General features: G+C 30.0%; 1 protein-coding gene across 2 annotated transcripts in view; it reads left to right on the plus strand.

Moving 5' to 3' along the window:
• LOC117170229 (protein AF-10-like) overlaps positions 1 to 23,661 on the plus strand; it is a 688,368-nt gene that overhangs the window by 528,987 nt on the left and 135,720 nt on the right. For both annotated transcript variants that reach the window (XM_033356851.1, XM_033356852.1), the window contains 2 exons: positions 22,084 to 22,533; positions 22,618 to 22,801. In XM_033356851.1, coding sequence (XP_033212742.1) covers positions 22,084 to 22,533; positions 22,618 to 22,801 — 634 coding nt within the window. The remainder of the gene's footprint in view (positions 1 to 22,083; positions 22,534 to 22,617; positions 22,802 to 23,661) is intronic.

Consider the following 23,661-nt stretch of genomic DNA (forward strand, 5'->3'; position numbering starts at 1 on the left):
TAATTTCATTACAATCAGGGTGGAGACTTGATCGGGAAACCGGGAAAGACCGAGAAGAAACGGGAAATTACGATATGGAACAGAAATTTAAAAAAAAACTGGAATTCAGAAGAAAAGAATTAAGAAATCCCTGGTGCAAGTGAAAATTCGTCACAATTTAAAAGTTCCTTGTTCCAAAATTAAAAAATGATTAAATCTTAAATTTAAAAAATCATCATTTTCAACAGACGAGTTTGTTTTTCAACCATGTAATGTTATTTCTAACCCAAAATATAAATTTTAATCTAAAATGATGAATATTTAACTGAAATACTTGAATTTGTAGGTAAAAAGAAGAATTTTTAAATAAGGAGATTAACTTTCAAAGGTAAAACTGATTTTCTACAAAAAAGTCGATTTTTTAACAACATACGTGAATTGTCAACGAAATAAATATTTTTTCAATTTAAAAAGACAAATTAACATCCAAATTGTTAATATTTTTATAACGATACGAATTTTCATTGAATATGATGAATCTTCCAACAATATAATTAATTTTAAACAAAAGAGTGCACCTTTCAACCGCAAGTTGTTGCAAGAAAAGAAAGGTAAATTCTTAATGAAAAATGTTTTGAAAATTATATTATAGTTTCGAAATATTTAATTTTCGAAGTACTACTTCTACTCTAAAAATTACTTAAAGCACTCTCTTTATTTAAATTTCCAAAAAAAGTAACTTTTAAATTGTGACGAATTTTGGCTTGGAACAGGGATTTTTTAAACTCCTTTATTCTAAATCCCACTGTAAATTTTTTAACAAAATTCCTGTTCCATGTCAAAAACTCCTTGTCCCAAGGGAAATTGTATTACTTTACCGAAACTCCCTGTCCTAAAATAAAAACAATGATTATTTTGACAAATTTTTTTGTAAAATTTACGGATCCGCGTAATTATATTACAGACCTCTTTTACTTTTGCGTATATTTTTATGAAAGAATTGGCGCCATGAGAATTATATATAAATTTTTAAATGGAAATATTTAAAATGTAATTGATTGTCATGAATATCAATTTGAGAGATTTGGGTCCTTTTCAAGGTCCATTTAAGAGTGATGCGACGATAATATAATGGTCCTTTTGTATTCGTCACGTACCGGGCGGGCAGAGTTATTTACAGTAGTTGGCCGTCGTGGACCCGACTCTCCCTTTATAAATTTTTCATCAAATTATTAACACTTTCTTTTTAATTGATAAATGTTCTCATTCTACTTATTTATAATTATAACTTATATATTATTATACTTATATACTAATTTTTGAGCTGACTTAAAAAATGTTCTCTTTTTTGGCGTATCTCATCCCATTTACGGGAAACGTTGTATTAATTCCAATTTTAAACATTAAAAAAAAAGTTAGATACCTGAAATCATCGAAATCCGTCGATTCCGAATTATTATGTTTTAGGCTGTTAACTATGGAATTAAAAAAATCTATTCCTAAATTTTAATCAGAAAGCTAAACAAAGGACCCTTCAGTGTCAGTTACTCTATTGAGGTAGCCTCTCTGCTTGTTATTTATGATCGAATTCTTATTTTAATTTTAGCCTCTCTGCTTGTTATGTATGACCGTATTTTTATTTCAATTTCGGGAAGAAAATTTTAAAGACTTCAAAACATTTAAACGAGCTACCTGGACCTTTAAATATATCTACCTCAGTGCCTGCGGAGAATTTTTCTGAGCTTCTCTGAACCTAGAGAATCTTTAGAATATACTCAGAGATTTCTATCGGTAGGGTGGTGTTAAATTTGTTGCAACTCAAATTTCATTTGTTTCCCAATGAGCATTTGAGAGAATTTTCAGTCTCAAATATATTTCTTTTTAACGTAGTTGCACATCTGGGCATCTAGGGCAAGGTAACAAATTTCCATTTTTTCCTGAATATAATTGATTTTCTCATCAGTTTTCTGCTACACATAATTTATTACTTATTCCAATTTTTTTTTAATTCATTTTTAAAATATTTTTATAATATTTCTTCCTACATACTGATTTTCCTATATTATTTCGTAATACAGAGAAAACGCGTCAAACTCAAACTGCGCGGTCATACTAATAAAATGGTTGAACTTAGCTTTTGCGTGACTTGAACGAAACGGACTCTCAAGTGGCTAGACCATGTATTTGTATTTGTTGTATCATGGTACCAAGCATGATCTAAGAATACACGGAGCTAGAGCTCTAAATAGGAAGGTACTATGGTCCGCCATGTTTATTCCATCAGCTGGGCAAGTGGGTTCTCGAGTACACTCAATGCAAAAACAAATATGTAAATACTGATTAACTGATTTTGCTCAAATTTGAAAATTCTTTTTGGAATTTGAAAAAAATAGGAGGTGAGAGCAGAGAAAATTGAATAAAATCCACCAAGTATAAATAAGAACCACCCTATATTGATTACCTTTTCGTTGTTGCTTTAAGTGCACTTGAAACTGTCAAGTACTTATGAGAATAGTCTGCTTAAAAAACGTTTCACACTAGCACTACTTATTCCAAGTATAAAAAATCGTACATTTATACGATCACGTACGCAAATTCAACAGCGAATTGCTTTTTTGCTCTATGAGACGGCTTACGCGAAATTAAATGTATTTGAAATGTAGTGAATACCATAAGGGATCGTCCACAAATCACGTAAGACGTTTTTCTTTTGTTTATATCGTTGTGTCCTTCTCAGCTTTACAGCAATTTTATGCTCGTCTTTATTCAAACAAAAGAAAAACGTCTTACGTAATTTTTGGACAATCCCTAAGCGAATATATCAAGTAAAAGTTGTTAAAAGATAAAGGGATTATACAATTTCTAAATCAATGAAATTTGTTTCAAAATAATGCAGTTTGTGTCATAGATAATTTAAAATATTAAAAATTATATTACTTTCAATCCTTGTAATGTAGAAGAAATACAAAGAAATATTGTTAACATAACCTGTCAATTATAATATATTATATTGAAATGATATACATATCAATACAATGATATACATGTTTTTATGAATAAAAAAACGATTCTCGTTTACAAAAATGTACATAAATGAATGAACATATAGCGAGAACGCAGATAAGCGTGTGATACGAGATTCTTAAGGGCATGGTGATACTTAGAAAATTGTCGATTTTACCAGTTTTAGATTCCCCCGGCTTTTTTTATAGAATAATAAATAGTTTGTCTTAAAATTTTTTTGAAATGATAGCGAACATGCTAACGGACGTGCCCACACACTTTTTTTGTATTTTTTTTTATCAACAAATTTTTGATATTGCTAACAACGTGCGTGTATATTTTGAGGTTATGTATGTTACAATTCACCCGAGCGTTACTTCCAAACTACACAATATTTTTGACCGAAAACTTTGGACTTACAAATAAACATAGTAACTAATCTCCCGGAACTAACCTTGTTTGCAGGTAATCAGAAAAGTTTATTTCATCAATAATTTCCAGATTATCGGAAAGGCAGAGATGAAAAACGACGTAACCTCAAAATAATGCGCATATGCCTAAAATTTTTAATTAGCACAATAAATTTTGTTTGTTATTATCCCTCAAAAAAGAGTCCAGGTACGTCCGTTATGATATTTTATAGCATCTCCGAATTCAGTTTTTAAAAATTTTCATTTTTGTGGAAAAAAAGCCGGGGAAACTGTAAGTATCACATACCCTTAAGTGATAATTTCATTAATAATTCTTTAAATATTTAAAACGGTACGTGTTTCAAATTCTACCAAAAATTATATTTTTACTTCAAAATAAAAAAAAAACACTGAAAATTAGTGGTAGAGGCAAAGGTACTTTGGTGAAGTTCTTTTGCACATGGGCGTACAATTTTTAATGCTTGCCGTGGGCGCTATTTTTCCTAGATACGCCGCTGATAACCAAGGTGGCTGGGTGTGGTGGCATGATCTAACAAATACATCGTCTAGCCACTTGAGGGCCCTGTTTCATTCAAGTAGCGCAACCGCTTAATTCCACCATTTTGTTAGTTTGACCGCCCAGTTTGAGTTTGACGCGTAAGACTGTACGGCGAACTTTTATAGGAAAATCAATATGCAGGAAGAAATATTATGAGAATATTAAAAGAATGAATTCAAAAAGAACTTGCAATGGATATATTAGAACATTGGTAAGGAAATAAATTATATTCAGACCTGAATGTAAGTTTGTAAATATTACTAAATGGGAAGGATTAAAAGTATATACAATTTTTGATATTAATGATATGATTAATGATAATGATTCAAATGCTCAATAACTTACACGCATAAAATGGAAAGTACTAACACTTTTAAATTGAACAGTTTTAAGTGAAATGAAAATTATATGCAAAATGTAGAACTTTTATAAATTTTAGAGCTTAAAGATTGAGATTAGTTCCAAAAATATAAATCCACGTTAACATTTTCAACAGTATAAACTAAAGAATCAAGTAATGAACTTTAGAAATTATAAAAATTATATATTACTTCAAGCAATTTTAAGCTAGACACATTAGAAATTGAAAAATAATGTTTTACGTTCACATTTCTTAATTTAGAAGTTTAATTATTTTTATTTTAAATAATCCAGGCATCCGTCAAAAGATTAAAAATTTTATTTCAAAATATTGAAAAATCGAGAAGTGGTTTTAAATTTTTCCTAATTCAAAATCATTTTTGAATTTTTTGTCAGAGCTTTTATATTTTTGCAGATTTCAAACAAAAATTTAGATTTTTTAAATTTTGAAAGACTACAGAAGAATACAAATTTTCTTAAGATCTGAAAAAATTCTTAAGACACTTCGTTTAAATTACTTGACATAATTCCAACCTTGTCATTAATTTTGAATCTTTTCAAAACTTCAAAGTATCTCTTAAAATTACTAAAATTTTCTGTACAAATAATAAGTGTTCATTTGTTATTTATGCGTCAAAATTTAACAATTTCACTTATAAATTAAACACTTTTTAAATAGAACAATTAAAATTGTAACGCTAAAAAATCAAAAGTTCTTTGAAAATCTAAAGATTCAAAGCTTTCTATGTAAAACAATTCAGTTTCAAATTGTTTTCTTTTAAATATTTGGTTTAAATTTACTCGTCTTAAATGAACAGTGAAATATTGCTAAATATTAAATACTTATTCTTTTTCTACATTAAGAAATTTCAAATTAAATGGGTTAAAAATTATATGATTTAGACTCACAATATTTTTAATTTAATAAAAACATTTAATTATGACTATATTATCATGGATTTATTTTTAAGTGGAAAATAGTCAAACGCACTTTTATATTTTTTAATGGCTGAAAACATTAATAGAAGTAATATATTAATAAATTTATTTAATAAATTTAATATAAATATATATAAAGGAATACCTGAAACTGTGAATGAAAAATATATTATTGATAAATCATGAGTACATATCCATTTTAAAAATAATTTATTTATTTAATATTTACAGTTGATAAAATAAAACTGTTTTTTATCAAAAATTTTCAGCTTTAAATACTTTTCATTTTTAATTGTTTAAATCCTCAAAACTGCACTTTAATTACTTTTAAACCTGTTAAAATATAGTTTGGACAGATTTTTCTTCTAAAAATTCGTAAAATTCTTGGTTTCCCAGTCCGACGGCCACCTAGTTCTTCATAAAAAAAATCTTCGATTTTAAAAACTTCTAATTTTTAATTTTTTAACCACTAAAACCGCATTTTAAAATTCTTCAAGTAAAATATATGCTGAAAAACAAAAAAAACTAACTGGAAAATTTGTAAAGTGACGGATTTTCGAATTTTAGCATTCTAAACTAAATGGTATAATAATCTATAAAAATCACAATTTATGAAATTAAAAAAAACGGTTGAAATCAAAGTTGGACAACATTTTTATTATACAAATTTTGTAACATTCGCGGTCAAAAAGTAAATTCACTGTAATTTCCCGATTTTCCAGGTTTGCCGGTCCAGCGGCCAACCTGCACTGCATTATATAATTTTCTTTAGTTAGAACTTACCCACTTGACTTCAATTTCATTTGATTTGACACAGATACGTCATTTTTTGTCAACAGAAAGAAGTTATGAAACACATAACCTAAAATTATAGTTAATCCATGTTTTCCTTTAACGATCTTCAATATTATTATAAAACATTTTATAAGGATTCAAATATTTATACACCTGAAAAGTACAAGAAATTTTTATTCTTACATTTTGCATTTTAAAATCCCTTACGTTTGCCGCCTTTCTTATCCAAGATAGAGAAATCAAGCGGTCGGTCCTTATTGGTTCGGTTTTTTTACTTGCGCGTGGCTAGACCATGTATTTGTTAGATTATGTGTTGTGGAGTGCGACTGGCGAAGAAATTGGGGGAGCTGATGGCTTGACCGTGTATTCGTAGATTATGGTACCGAGCATGATCTAAGATTACACGGTCTAGCCATCAGCTCCCCCAATTTCATCCCCATTCGCACTCCACCACTTTTAGCCATCTTGGTTACCATAGCAACCGTTAGCGTTTCGATCTTCACTCAAAAGATTTGAAATCACGAATTATGGCTACATTGTAAATCAATGTCAATACCTGTGAAAGTTCTCAATATTCAAATTAAGTACAAGAAGCGGACACTGCTGACGCTATCCGTTAGTGAAAGAGCATTGTGTTAAGATTAACGTTGTGAAAATTGTAGTGGTGTTTTTATTGAAAATACCATTGAAATCATTATTTCATATGAATATAAGATCTGAACATGTGACTTTGTGTACCCTGAGAGGGTTCTTTTGTTCTCATTTAGTGCTTATGTATATACGAAATATAAAAACGGATATTACTATAATACAGGATATGATATCGATTATTTTGCATTTATTTATTTCTGCTTTCAGGCCGAAAACAATATTCTTTTTTCTCCTTAGGTGGATGATACTTCATTTCATTCGCGTTAAAAGGTTCAATTCCTCAGGTACCTTGAGAGGTTATGTTATCTATATTTCTAAGTATTTCTTCTATATTACAAGTTAGATATTATATATTTGTTTATACTTTAGATAACGCATCTCAAAAATTTCATTATTTTCAAACTAATCTAATTGATTTATAAACTATATAATTTCTTTATTTTTTACTTACAATCTTCGCTCATTGCATTTACTTCCTTTCAAATATACTTCATTGTCGCGCGCTCATTTATCCAATATGGTTAAAAGTGGTGGAGTTGCTCCTTATTGGTTAACTTTTTTTTAGTTGCGTGTGGCTAGACCGTGTATTCTTAGTTCATGGTACCGAGTACAGATTAGGACGACTAGGGAGTAGCATTTAAAATGGTCGCCTGTGGATGTACGAATTTACGGCTAGTGGCGAATGGAAAGCAAAAAGAAGAAAATGGTATTCGTACGCGATAAACAAGCCAGTTGTGTAACTTCTTCCTTGCACGATAATCATTTTAAAATGTAAAATATATGTTTTTCATTTTAAAATAATTTAAATAACTTACTGGATACTCTAATGTAAGTGTAAACACTTTTGTGCTATGTGTTTTAAGATTAAACAACAGTTATAATCATTTCACTATTTGTAAAAATATATTGTGTAATTATACATAGCAGCCAGTCTCCTCTTCGTTATCGAACTCGTAGGTTCATTGGATGACATTGCTTCTCATAATGTTATTTTAAGCATTTATTTTGCAGAAAATTTTGTTGTCTATACTGACCTAAGAGAATTTTTTAATGATGGAACTTGGCGCCCAGTGCGCATAAAGGCAAAAACGAATAAGAATTTCTATATACGATAAGGTAGTCAGCATTTCGTTTCATTTTTTACTTTGTGTAAAAAAAATGGCATGAAGTTTCTAAACGTCCGCCTACACAGAAGTTACATTTCGTCTGTGTGTCTGGCTAGACAGATAAAGAACCTTCAAGTATTTTGTCCGGACATAATATTTTCTAGCGATACTGGCGAAAGCGAGTATTCGGATAAATTGTCTTCCAATTTGTCTGTCTGGTAATGTACGTACAAAAATAATTAAGCATTAAATAGCCAGTAAACAACGTAATATATGTAGTATCCGTTTTTGAAGAGACTGATAGTTTTGATATTTAGCATGAATATATTTATGAAATCGGAAACATAGCCCATATTACAGACAGGCACTTACTAGTTTGTCTCTTTAAATTTTTAGTTTGCATGTAGGATCTAGAATTAACAATTTTCGAGCCCTTTCAAAACTCAAATCAAAATTTTGCTAAGAGTTTGCAATTGTTTCATTGATTCTGGAAGATGACGAAAAGACTTCAAAATTATCTTTATGACCGTTTTAATTCTAATGAAAATTTAAAAGGTTTATGATTCTCATAAATTAAAGAAGTATAAAAAATAGTATTATAAAATTGAATACAAAATTCAGTTGCCACTATTTGTCTACTTTTTTCACCGATGCCACTATTTTATCGTAATTAGCCCCGAAGTTCACTATTTAGTTTTCCTTCAAAAACTGTTTTCAAACTTCTTCGCTAATTGGCTGAAGTAATATACTACAGAATTATATACCGGAAGATAGTCCCATAAACGAATATAAAATATTTTAAATTCATCTATTTATTTTCTAAGCTTCGGATTGTACATTTTTTAAATTGCATCAATTTAATTTCTAACATATATTGGTCAAAACTTTAAAGTCAAAAACCTCCAAAATTGAATAATTTCGTATTCTATTATTAAAAAGTGAATAAGTTTATATTACAACCGGGATTGTGTCATACAGCCAATCACATTCGGGACGATACGCCTGTGTTTGGCCTTGGAAATAATTTAAGTCACACCACTAATTTTTTATAAGTTGTTGAATAGTGCTCTAAAATTAATTAAACATTAAACTGAAAGAGTCTTAAAATCATCAATTTGATTTAATTACATTAAGGGATCAAATATTCAAAAATTCTCTTTACAACTATTCATAGTATTCAAAAAGACAAATAAATTTTCCTATTGACTTTTTTAAATTAAAAATACCAGTTATAGCATTTATAAAATTAAAAAAAAAAAAAACGAAAATTAACATTTTAAGCCATAAGGATCGATATGAAAAAAGAGAAGAAAAATGTTGATTTTTGAATGCTTTATAAGATTATCATAACCAAACGTCCTATCCAAATTGTAAAGTTCAAAACAATTAATTACAATAATTATTGGTTTGTAGAGTGATAAGGCGGCACTTTTTCTATTTAAAGTTTTTCTTTCCTATCTATATTTTTATTTTTAATAATAAAATCAAAAACAGAGATGAAAAAATTCACCAAATTCAATGATATTGTTAAACATAAATCGTCCCTTCAGACAAATATTATTGAACCTGTGTGAAATTTGGTATACATACCCATTATACCCTCGCACTGCCTACAAAATAAAGAAAAAGTTTAAAATGTCAATTGTTTAATCATAATTAATGGCAAATGGAGACCTGGCGGTAAGCACGTTTTTTTAGCTTCGCCGAAGAAAAGTATCGAGTGAACTTTAGAGTTGAAACAACTTTCAGTAAAACATTGGTTTCTTATTATTGGAGACAGATTTCTGGAAATTTTCAGATCGATTCATTGGAAATTGGCGGAAATATCGATTTTGTAAGAAACCACGCGACGCGGTGTACGTTTGTGTTAGCAGATTCAAGCATTTCTCAACGTTAGTACTGTCGCCTGTACAATATGCTATGAAGGACTCTGTCTGTAAAAAAATTAAACATTAAAAAAGCCTCCTCTTTCCCACAGTTAATAGAAAAGCGACCGCTTCATATTTTTGGAAATATTGTTTTCAGTAAATTAGCAAATTACTGCAAATATGGAAATGTGTGCTTCGCAAGTTGTTTATTCCTTAATTTATAAAACATATGTTTGCAACTGTTTATCATAATTTCTGATCATTTATCATATATTTGTTTATACGTTTTAATACAGGAACATTGAAATTAGGTACTCTCCTTTTTATTTTCAAGTCCTTTTATGCTATATCACAAATATAATCACTTTTTCTATGCCAGATTATTACTTTTTCGAAATTTTACTATTTTGTAAACTCTATATAATTGCATATTTATAAATAGGTCAATTTTGAAATGTGCTATTGTTATTGCTATTGATGGTACAATTTTTTCTCTATTAGTGAACGAGTTAAAACGTTTTGGACTACATAATCACCTAAACTGCAAAAGTAATCTTGGAATTTCATAAGTTCAGAATCGTCGATGATCGTGAAACGTTTCTCATTGCAGCCTCAAAGTTGCAGTTTTTTTCTGAAATTTTCAAACTTTCAACTTTTTTCTTAAAGTCAGGTAATAAATAATAACAGTTAGCATAATACTTTTTGAGTTAATTCATTATTGTTTATAACTTATGGACAAATAATTAACAAATAATAAATCAACAACAAAAGAAAGAATTAAAAAGAAATTCATTTAAAGAAAAAAGCATGCTTTACAGCAGAAACATAAATAGATAATGGAATGGTTAGGAGTAGGCCAGTAAATAATCTGTAAAAATGATGTTTAAAAATATAACATATAGCCTATTGCAGACCATTAAATGAAATATGCATGTATAAAAAAGTCAAAATAGGTCTCAAGAAATGAATTGATTGCTATGAATTGCAAAATGGACCTATTTATAATTATGTAATTATATAGATTTTATAAAGTAGGGGAAGGTGGGGCGAGACGGTGCACAAAATCTTTGACGCTAATCAAGTTTTAACCTGTAAGAACATGCAGAAACAACTAATAGTTAAAATTTTCTCCAATGTATCATTTACAAGTTGCACATATGCTTTTGTAAATAGAGCGAACTAATTTTTCTGAAATTAAATATGAAGCACTGTAGGGTAGGTGGGGCAATTTGCAACACGCGGCGGGTAAAACAGAACGCATGGCGGGGCGGTATGAAACAATTGAAATAGTAATTTTAATTTGTAAATAATTTTGAAAATTTAAAGAAAGAAAGTAAGCAACAAATCAAAATTTATGCCATGGAACGCCAACTGGAAGAGTTATAATGTTAAAATACGTATTTTAGGCAGACCAACCTTAAAAGAATGAAGACAGGAAAAAAGAAGGACATTCAAGGAATTTAAAATAATAAGAAATTAATCTGAAAACCAAATTTCAAGAAATATATGCATATTATCTGAAACCTACGTAGATAAAATGATGAAAAAAGTAAATTTAAATACAAAATTTATTTGTTTGGTAGTTGTTTTTATTTCTTAACTACAGCAGAAATAGGAACTCATGTGTTTCGTGCATTAAGAATTTACAAAAGGAAAATTGAAATTCCTTCGATAAACCGTTTCCTTGCTATTATTTAGCACATATTTAGCAACTTTGCGACAAAGTGTGGATGCCGCAACTTCTTGTTTACTTTGAGCTTGTCGGTAATTTAACCCACCGTTTCTCATGCTTTCGATTGCCCTTTTCAAACTTTCCTCCGACAGGTTTTGTCTACCAGTCTTACTTTTATAATTTCGAATTTTGATAACTTAAATAATTTACTTTATCACTTTCTATTTCTTAAAAATATCTCGCAAGCATTCCGACCGGCTACACTGACAGTGATTGCGACAGGTTAAGTTCGCGGATGTTCCGGTGTTGCGTTCCGCCTCATTCAGCTTGTTGCATCTCGCCCCCAACGGCAATTTTATTTGAAATCCGTAATTTTCTGTTCTAAATAATTTAGAATTAAATCTAATGTCAGGAATAGAAAATTTAAACTTAAATTTTTGAAATTCTTGTAAGGGAAAATGGGATAAGAACATTATTAGTACAATTTACTTAAAAGATCGATTTTTTTTTTACTTTCATCTGGTTATTTGACTTATTGTTGTTTGATAAATTAATATCAAACTTGAAGTTTGAATATTTTTCCAGGTACACTGTTAGAAAAAATTCGTAAAACTTCATACCAAATTGCGAAATTGTAATGATGCGGTGTGATATTTTGTTGCGAAAAAGTTTTTTTTCTAGTAAAATACATTGCTCCGGTGTAAAGCTGGTAAATTTACGGAATCTCAACTTCCCAGTGTTGAAAATAATAACGAATGACGTCAAAGAGATGTCAAAGTCTTAATCCAAGCTTAAAATTTCACTGGACACTGAAATCAAACACTGAGACGAAGTGAGAAACATGCAGTCGACACTATACGGTGCGAAAAGTAATACCGATAAGTTGTTTTGCACACGCACGCACAGTTAACTTGTGTAGGCTTGTGCGAGTCGACCAAGGCCCATTTCATTCATGAGCAGGAACCCGAGCTCTCATATTTTGCATATTTTTAGTAAAAAATTAATTTTCAACAAATAAAAAAAGAAATTTCGACAAAAAAGTTAAATTTTCAACAAAAAAAATGACTTAAAAAAATACATTTGTTAACTGAATTTTAGTGAATACCTAATTTTGCAGCTGTAGAAATTAATTTTGATCTTCAAAAAACATGAACTTTCAACCAAAGGAATTAATTTTTAACTAAAACTAATGAATTTTCAAACAAGAATAATAATTTCCCACCAAAAAGATAAATTTTCTACTAAAAAGATAATTTTTTAAGAAAAAAAATGTCAAGAAAATTGTTCAATTGTCATCTTTAGAAACGAATTTTAAAGTAAAATTAAGTGTTCAACTAAAAATGGAAGAGTTAAATTGCTGAATAAAAATTGAAGTTTCAACAAAATAAGTAGTTGAGTAGCGACGGTTGAATCTCGCGCTTCACGCTCGAACATAATCACACCTCGCGCTTGGATATTTATTTTTTTACATTTGTAATGCTTCAATAAAACTTTATTAAAAAGATCTCTTAGATGGCAGTATTTTGATGCGTCTTCTTATTCTAAATTGTCTCCTTAATTAAGTATGGTCAAAGATTAAGTTTCCCAAAGCTCTGTAGGATTTGAGGTACACATTCTCATCGTGACACTTGCGCTGCGCGCTCGATTTCCGGCAGACATTTGTAAAGAGGTTTTGTTGAATTTCTTTTTCTCGTAACTCGTCGTTTTTCCACACATTTTTTTTTTTATTTTCACTGTTATTTTTCACGAATAAAATAAAAAGTACGCGTCCACTCAAGAAGTGATTCTTAACGAAATTGTAGATCTTTTTTGGGATAACAATTTTTTTTATTCATCTTTTTTCCTATCTTACATAGTTTGAACACAAAACGGATTTTTTTATTTTTCATTATTTTTTGTGCAATCAAAATATGATTTATCGATTTTCCAAGAAAATCCAAAAAAAAATTTATGATAATCTGGTAGGGCTTTCAAAAAGCAATTTTTTCATCTTTTGACCTTTTTTCATATCTTGCGTTTTTTGGCTTAAAATTTTGATTTTCGGTTGATTAAAAAAATTTTGAAAATGCTATAACTCTGAGAATTTTCTTTTTATTGAAAAAAGTCATTAAGATACATTGTTTTTCCTTTTTAATACTATAAATATCCGTACATAGAATTTTCAAATTCAGAAAAAAGTAGTCTCAACAATTTTCAAAGTGCGCTCACTTTTTGAATTTTTATCAAAAATGGCTGGTTAACGAACTCGTCCTTTCTTTTAGGACATAAAAAAGTGTGTCTAAGATGGATTTGATTCTTCATTTTTTCGAGAGTTATTGTGTTTACGGACGGCCGGACGGACAGACAGGCAGACGCCATCATAAAAACTTGATTTTCGGATTCAGGGGGTCTCAAAACGTGGAGATGCGTTGAAAAACTGTGATTTCAAATTTCGGACAATTCTAATACTTTCTCAATCATAAATGATGAGAATGTAAAAAAGGCAACATTTTAACAAAATACATGAATTTTCAGTCACATAGTTGAATTCTTAAGGGCATGTGATACTTACAGTTTCCCCGGTTTTTTTTCCACCCAAATGAAAATGTTTAAAAACTGAATTCGGAGATGCTATAAAATATCATAAAGGACGTCCCCCGACTCTTTTTGAAGGGATAATAACAAAAAAATGTATTGTGCTAAATAAAAATTTGATGCATATGCATTATTTTGAGGTTACGTCGTTTTTCATCTCTGCCTTTCCGATAGTCTGGAAATTATTTATGAAATAAACTTTTTTGTTTTCCTGCAAACAAGGTTAGTTCCGGGAGATTAGTTACTATGTTTATTTGTAAGTCCAAAGTTTTCGGTCAAAAATATTGTGTAGTTTGGAAGTAACGCTCGGGTGAATTGTAACACTCATAAACTCGAAATATACACGCACGTTTTTAGCAATATCAAACATATTTTGATAAAAAAAAAACACAAAAAAAGTGTGTGGGGACGTCCGTTAGCATGTTCGCTATCTTTTCCCAGATTTTGAAGGCAAAATATTTCTTATCCTAGGAAAAAAGCCGGGGGAATCTAACACTGAAAAAATCGATTATATTTCCTAAGCGCTATGCAAATTAATCACATTTTGTTAAATTAAAACTTTTTTGAATTAACCTACAAAAAAGTGTGTGGGGACGTCCGTTAGCATGTACGCTATCATTTCCCAAATTTTTAAGACAAAATATTTATTATTCTAGAAAAAAAAGCCGGGGAAACCTAAAACTGGTGAAATCGACAATTTTCTAAGTATCTCATGCCCTTAACTAAAAAATATAAGTTTGGAACGAAAAATTAAATAGTTACACTTTCAGTTGAAAAATCGTTATTAATCCCATAAATTCAAAGTTTCAGTGAAATATTTAAATTTTCAAGCAAAAAATTGAATTTGCAAACAAATAACTTAATTTTCAAACCAATAATTTTCTACTGAAAACATAAATTAAAAACTTAAAAATTAATTTTAAAACAAAACAAAAAAACGAATTTTTAACAAAATAGATAAATTTTCAACGAAAAACGGTCACATTATCAGTTTAAAAAATAAATTTACAATGCAAAATTGTTCAGAAAAATAGTTTAATTTACATAAGATACATGAACTTTCAACCATTTTATACCAAAAGAAAATAAGTTGGACCAAAAAATGATACAGTTGAATTTTCAGTTTAAGAAAATGTTTTTTTCAACCAAAAAAGTCGAATTTTGAACAGGTCAGTTAAATTATTAACCAAAGAATGAATTTTCAACTGAAAAAGATAATTTTTTTTTTAATTTCAATAAAATTGTTACATTTTTAAATTGATATTAATATTAAAAAATTAGTATTGAAGAAAAAATGGAATAGTTAAGTTTTCAGATTAAAAAGTTCTTTTTCTACCAAATGTTTGAATTTTCGATGGAAGAAATTAATTTTTGACCGAAAAATATAAATTTGTAACCAAAAATGAAACTATTAATTAAAAAATAAAAAAACAATTAAATTTACAACACAATAATTAAAGTTTTAACCATATAGCTGGATTTTCAATTAAAAAAGATAAATTTTCAACCAAAAATGGAATAGAATGAATTCTGAGGGAAAATTGAAAAATGATTACAACATTATTTAAATTATTTGCTAAAAATTTTAAAAAGGGTGTAAAATATTTTGAAGCAAAATGTTGCAGTTTTGTTATATTACATAATTTTAGAAAAATTAAGGAACATAATTTCTTAATAAGCCTTACTGCACAATTTTGTTGCACAATTTTTTTAAAATAGATGAGTAATTAAAATAATTTTTTATTTTGAAAATTAACTTTAAGGCCATGTGACGAGAGGGTCATGTGACCAAACCTGGACTTCAATTTTTCTTTCCCAACTTACGTCTAAACGAAATGAAGTATCGCTCTGAAAGTTTAAGAAATAAAAGAGGAGGTAATAAAGTCCATGTCTCTGCTTTGTTTTAGTGGAAATTTTGAGAAAATTTTTTTTTGAAGAAAATACCAGTGGAAGTTTTCTTTTCCATGCAAGAATGTGTCTTTGGTCCTAAATAATTAGAATAGTGAAAAAAGTTTTTTTTAATTACTATTTTGGAGAAATACCGACCTAGCTGTCGTCAAACACTGCATGCAATTTGAAATGTTGTCAATGGGCTACTTTTGAGGTTTATATTTATCAAAGTGGGACAAAACAACACAAATCGCTAACGAACATTATGCAGAAGCAATACAAAAGCTAATGTTTGCACTTGAAATGCAAATAAACATATTTGGTCTGACATACGTATCAGTCTGGTATCAGCCTTGTCAAAGCAGCACTAGTGCAGCGAGTAGACATCTTCGAACTTCTAGGGGTCTGCGGGTAAAACAGATTGCATGATTACCGTCAGAGAAAGTTAAAAGTCAAACTTTTGCTGTAGAACCTAAATGTATCCGTCGATAATCATTATTTGCATAAATAAACTTTTTTCTTCCTCCAACTCTTTGCAAGGCCACAAACGACCCTTTAATATTTATTAAAGTTTCCCGAAAAAATTTTCCGGGTTATTTAAACTTTTATTTTTCAATATGGGTGGAAAAATATTGATCTTAGGGCTGACTTGATCAGCTGTTATACTCATCACGTGGCCTTAAGGGATTATTTAAAATGATTTGAGTGCAGTTCAAACGAATTCAAAAATTTTCAAGGAAGCATCGACAAGATTTTAAGGCAAAAGTTTTAATTTTGCCAAATTTACAAGAAAACCAGGAAAAATTTGAATAATTTTTAAAGATTAGAAGGTCTGACAAGATTAGTAACAGAACTTTCTCAAGATTCGTGTGCAAATTTTAAATGATGTTTTAATTAAGAGAATGTACTTTAAGATCAAATTAAAAAAAGGTTTTTAGGCATATCAAAGGATTTCCTAAAATTTCAAAGAAGAGTAAAGAAGATTTTAAAGGAAAATCTTTCAATTTAGTAAAATGAATAAAGAAAAAAAATCGAATAAATTCAAGAAATATTTAGAAGAATAGAATAGATTCAAATCAAATTTTGAACTTACATTTCTTTTTGAAATTTATATTTTAAAGATTTCTAAACCAAGCTTTAGAAGCTATAACGAATTCCGAAAGATTTCAAGGTGTTAAACCATTTTTCTTAAAATTTCTGGGAAAAATTTGAGTTAAAATTGAAAATAATTAACTTTTTTAATAAACATGATTGTGTAGAGTTTTCGCGTGTAGAATTATCGATTTAGAGTTTTTAAATGTAGATTTAAATTTTATAGAATCACTGCCGCCTTCCTCACGATTATTAATTTAAGCAAACAATAATTCGTAAATTTTTATGTCTGTGCAATTAATTATGAATTAAATAAATTATAATTAAACTATGAAATTGTATAATCGATTTATTTTTTATATAATTTTTTATAAAAATGTTTGTATGTTATTATTTATATATCTTACGTATCGTTTTTTTAAATCGTGAAACAAAAAATTTCAAAATTAAAAAAGTGTATTTTTAAATTTTAATCGAATTGCTGATCAAAACTTAGACATATTTTGTTTTAAATTTCTCAATCTAAGTGAAAAGGTCAGAAATTATTGGCAAGTTTTAAAAACGTTCATCTTCTTATTGTTCGTTTTAAATAAAGCAATTCTCAAATCCGTTTTTCGTGAGTGTTATAAATGCCCACTCGTTAAAAATTACTCTTGATATTTACAATGTTGTTCTTGTTGCTATTTTGAGTTCAAGTCAATACAAAAAGTAGTTTGTGAAAATGCTTACTTTCTTCTATAATATAGATATTGTATTCAGTATAAATAAAATTGAAAATACAGTTCTTTAAGTACAGTTTCAATATACTTGTTCTCTGTCATTCTTTTAATTGATTTAATTTCGTTTCATGGGTCTTGTCGATTTTTCGTTGTGTATTTTTATGCTAAAAAAGTCTACGCATGCTCAGAAGAAATTTCTTTTTTATTAAAAATGTAACAATTTTGTTGAAAATTATTTTTTTTTTATTATTGAGAATTACTTTTTTTTACGTAACAAGGTAATTTTGGTTAGAAATCGATATTTTGATTGAAAAATGATCTTTTCGAATCGAAAATTGAAATAATTTGTTTGAAATTATTTTTGTGTTTATTAGACCACAAATCTATTGCACTAAGGATTTCAGAGAGCAGATTGAAAAACAATGTTTTTGATTTTCTTTATTCTATAACTGAGCATGAGGAGCAGAGCATTTCCCTGTGAGATACGTTGCATGCTCGGTTGCACTTCAACATTACCGGCATGCTTGACTCATTGCGTTGCATGAATTATACTAAATTATGCTTTATAAATATTTATATGACTTTTAACATTAATAATATGCAATTTCTTGCTAAATGCAGTAACTTAAAAAAATATTAACAAAATATTATTACTGGAACACTATACATATTGAGTTTATATATATACCATATACGTATACAATCTCAATATGATGACAATTTTTAGATCCACTCCCTAAGCTTGAATTGGCGCATGGGCGCAGTCTTACGGAGGTAGATTACTAGAATAGTGGAACAGTTTTCATTAATAAAGTGCCTGTACAAGCTCTAGAAGTCACCGCAATTGATTGTCTATGTTCTTCGGAGGAAATCAGAACAATTCGAATGGTTACACTAGAATTTATTAGAGATGAGTAAAGAAGTATACAAAACTGTGTTATATAATTTATGAATAGGTCTTAATAATTTTACAATAATTGATTCATCATTTTGCGTGTGAATTAACAATACCTTTGTCCTTGAATATAAGAAACTGCACACCCATGTGGATCGCGCGAATTAATTATGCTAGTTTAGATACATTTCTACACTTCAAAAAATGTGTTTGCTTTCGATTTGATTATAAAATCGTATAATTGAAATTGTAAAATCACAAAAGGCCGGTAAATTCAATTTCTTTAACCTTTTTTAATTACAGTCGGATTGTTATAATTCATGGCTGTATTCTGTCGTCTCAAGTGACACAATTTGTTTTCAACGTGAAACAACAAAGTCTAGAAAGTTATCGTAATTTCGTAGAGTATAACGATGCACTATTATGTCCATTATATCTATTACATTATACTACACAGTAAAAAAAATTAATTGTAATTTTAACACACTAAAGGATGTAACCAATATTACCAACATTCAACGCAGGGTTTTTACGACCAACCAGTAGTTTGCATTTCTGGTTTGTAAATACTACTTTAGTTTATGAGATTCACTGAAAATCGTAAAATTACAACGGAAGCGTGAATCTGCAGGTTGCAGTGAAATTTTACTGAAATGACTTGGAAATTCACAGAAAATGGTAATTTTCCAAGAATCGGTAAATTTAGTTCCGCAGGCAAATGTACCATACAAAATAGTAATATTTTACAATTTTATGAAGAAAATTCAATCAAATTATATATAATGTTATTTAATAATAAGCAGTTTTAAGATTAATAAAAGTGGATATTATTAATATTCACTTTGATTGATCCTAAAATTGCTTATCATTGAGTGTATGAGAAAAGTTACGTACGAGTTAGGTAGAAATGAAAATAAAGGATACATATCACGTAAAGAATAAAATAAAACAAAAACATTTATTATGAAGCTTAAAAAATATATACCTATATACATGCACATGTCAATTCGCTTCAGAAAAAGGATCCCTGCTTTAGGATCACTACATTATCAAAAAGTGAGATGCCAGTTTAATTAAGACTTGCATTCCTTGATATCACTAGCTAATTTTACTTCGAAAGTTTGTTAATTACATCATTTTCCTTTTTTCTGAATCCCAGTTTTTATTCTTTTAAAAAATTCCCGTTCTATGTCAAAAACTCCATGTTCCAAGTAAAATTATATTTCTTTCCCGAAACTCCCTGTGCTGAAATAAAAACAATAATTTGTGTACTCAGATGCCTTGCATTCGAGGCAAACCGATTGACATTAAATATCGACACACTTCATTGAAGAGTAAGGAGGTTATGCTTATTCGTAATTTGAAACATGTGTTTCAAACAGAAAAACTTTTCTCATCGACGTGAGAGTTTATAACTATAACGTTAAAAAGACTGATCGTACTCGTATAGTACTCAGTTAATGATTTGTACTCGGTTAATGAAATGTAATTAATCATTAACCGACACTGATAAATCCGAAAATGAACGAAAAATGTTTCGTTCATGTGAACGTTCTGAACTTTACGCTCATCACGAAAGAGCGTCGTCTTTGCGGGCTCTTTTCCCCCCATTTCTCTCTTTTCTCGTCAATCTGGTTGCGTGTGCGCGGGAATAGGATACTGTATATACCGTATAAATTTCCTTTTATCAATTATAACTGCTCATAAAAATATATATAATGTAAAAATTTTATTATTGAATGAGTTATTTTGATAAAAAATTTAATTTAAATTATTTATTATTATTACTGCCATTGGAATATTAGCATTTTCATATCGAGCTTTCAAGTTTAAATTTTATTTTTACCTCTCCTCGTGAGTTTATCGGCAATTTTAATTCTACATAAAAGAACGTTTTCAACCAAATGTGGTACCTTTCTTCTAATTTGGTGTATTATTGTTATATTTTGCATAATTTCACGCTACCCCAAAAACTTACGGATTCAAATTACAATGTTACAACTTCAGAAAGGATTTTTTCAAACGATTGTAATTTTACGATTGCCTGTGAATTGAACACTTCAAATGAGGTGAGCAATATTATCGTCATTTAACATAGCGTATTTACGATATCCGAAGTATTCCTACAGAGGGCAGTGAGATGCCGACTATATAAAATGTAATATTACGATTTCTTCTGCAGTCTACGTCGAATGTGGTAATATTACGTGTGGAAATTAGTAATTTTACAGTTATATTTCGTAAATTTTTTTCATTTTTTACAGTGTATTAGATCAGATAAATCTGATGCTCATATTACATACACTTACATTAGAAAATCCGTGCTAGTGATGGGGGAGGGGGGTCCATCATTCCCAAAATGAACTTTACGTAATTAATGGACTCTCCCTGATGAGGTTTTGCAACTGCAGTGAAGTGCTGTATAGTCGGTTGTAATTAAACTGAATCAACTTTTTTTATGGATCATGATATACAGTGTAGTCTCTCTCCATTTAAGTCGCTTTAATTTCAATTCTCGCTAGTTTTAAGTCTTCCGTACACGGTTATTTTTAAATTGCGCAGTTCAGGCACCTCCCACTACGGTTTCTGTACGCTCTACTCCACGTCAGTGGCTGACCAATTAAAAGAAGAGGCCCGAAGAGCGGGAAGTTTGAATTGAGTATTTAGCATCACGTCATGGAAATGCAGACTTTCGAAAAAATATTCTAAACGTAAAAGTAAGTCATAAATATACGTATAGTAATATTTTTCAAGTGTAGAATCTATTTTCTAAGTCATATTCCATTCTCTTTTCGATTGACCTTAGATTTGTCTAACCTCAAATTTTTGATAATTGTTTGTATTTTTACACTTAAAAAGATTACAATTCAGTTTATTAAGTTTAGAAGATTCTCTCCAAGAAGTCATGTGCAGTGTTGCAGTATCATGTAGTAAACTTCCTGACGGCTGACATTTCCACCTAGCCTAGCATGTCATCGCGGCGCGAGATGCTAGAAAAGTCACTATTCTGCGAAATATTTTAGCCATTTTTATCATTCTATTATATTGATTTTTAGTTTGCAAACTGTCGTACTCATCAAAAACATTGTAAAAACACTGAAATGCATGATGTGCTGTGAATATTTCGGCTGTGACAAGAGTCGCAACCGACTCTCACCCCTTGAGCTGAGAAACTGCGTGGAGCAGCAGTTCTAGGAATTACTAAACCGCAGTCACTACAATAAAGTCGGATGTATTTATCTGAATCATTATTCATAGTATTTATTGAATAAAAATAGACCAGCGCTTCTCGGCACATGCGTATTTGAAAAAGTTGCTTAGAGTATCCTTATCGATACAAGCCCAAAGAAGCCAATAAACGCCGCTTGCCAAAAATAACTTGCCAACTGTTATTATTTAAAGCAAAATTTTGGTTGAAAAATACTAGACCTAAGTAAAATTGATTTTTTTTTGTCAAATACTGCCAGCGCATAAGAATGTCTACGTTCCTCTCGTAGATATTACTGATTTGGAATCGCAGTGTATGTGTTCATGTATATTTTATAATAATGAAATAAATGATACATTTCAGCTCTCAATCGTCAGATAAACAAGAAAAACTGCGTAAACCAAAGCGAGGGTCTTCAAGCAGTCAATCCATACCAACAAGTTCTCAGTTAATTACTTCAGCGGCAACTTCTTTGTCTAATAGCGCAGTCGTTACAACGACGAAGCGAACTGGAAGAAATAATCGCCAAACTCCACCACCGTCGGTAGCGGTGGCTTCCATACAATCGATAATACAAGGTCCCACGCTGGGTACTGGCCATTTCAGCAGCGTGGGAACTGGTTCAGGTGGCATTATGGGTCCCACGGTTAAAGATTCGCCACCTAGTAGTCCTGGTTCTGAAAGTATGAGTAGCACTGGACCAGGTAGAAGAAAGCGAAAAGGCGCTGGAACAGCTTCTAACACTCCAACACCATCTGCATCAAGTACACCAACATTAGCTAATCATACTAAAGAGGAAAAGGAGGTTAAATTGTAAGCGAACAAGACTATATTTCCCAAACTAGTATGATGATATGCAAAAATGACAGACATCCAAACGAAATATTAAAATTACAGATTTCAAAACGGCGTAAGTGCACCCCATATGTTGGGTAACCAACTTAATCCCACGTCTACGATGGCTCAAAAAATGTCTGATACGCTTTCACAAGAGCTAGAGGCACATTCCATTTTCACGGAGGCGAGTAACTCTACTACTAATTTGGTCGGACCACAATTACATAGTCGAGTAATAGCGACCGTAAGTATCTTTTTTCATTTTTGAAAAATTTCAAAAGAATTATCAACGTTCAAATTTTTATATCAAAGTTTTCTATTTAGAGAGCATTAAATAGTCAAATGCATCCTTATTAAACGAGTATAACGAGTTCTGTTATCATTTACCTCAATTGTGTTTTATGCTGTTGTGTGTTAGGTTGGGTGTCATGTTATTTTCACGAGATAGTTTCAGTCCCATCCATTTTGATAATACTAAATTAAATATAAATTCTTAAATATTGTGATTCCTATCAGAATTATGCGATTCATAGGGGGTTGAGCGTGTATGAATCTAGAACACCCAAAGCAGTGTAGTTAATGAACTGAGGAAATAATCAAAATTTTGAAAAAGGGCTTGTAGTGAACAAATGTTGATCCCTCTGCAAAAGTTTGATTAATAGACCGTGGGCTGACAACGTAAATGGGAGCGTGATACGGATAAGGCCAATTTTCACATGAGATGTTCGTCTGATGATGAGGAACGTAAAAGTGGGTGCCTGGCAGGTGTGAGTGGATGCGTTCACCTGTGGCGACCTGTCAATGGTGCGAATTTTTGGCAGTTAACTTACGTGACTCGGATAAGGTTGAAAATGGGTGTACATGTAGTGGCTGACATTAGAAATAGCACCTGCGCATTGCTAGGCACTTACCTGGATGCAAAAGTGTTGCCAGGCGGCTTCGAAGTCACCGGAAACTCAGGTGAAATTTCTTGAAATTGATTTTACAGGAAAAAGTTTAAAAAAAAGTTGGTCCACTCCCGGAAATGCATATTTTCATTGGTATATAATTTTTTGATAAAATTGATATATTTGGAGAAAACATCGATTAAAGAAATACCATAAC

This window comes from Belonocnema kinseyi, chromosome 3, assembly GCF_010883055.1.
Source record: "Belonocnema kinseyi isolate 2016_QV_RU_SX_M_011 chromosome 3, B_treatae_v1, whole genome shotgun sequence".
NCBI lineage: Eukaryota > Metazoa > Arthropoda > Insecta > Hymenoptera > Cynipidae > Belonocnema > Belonocnema kinseyi.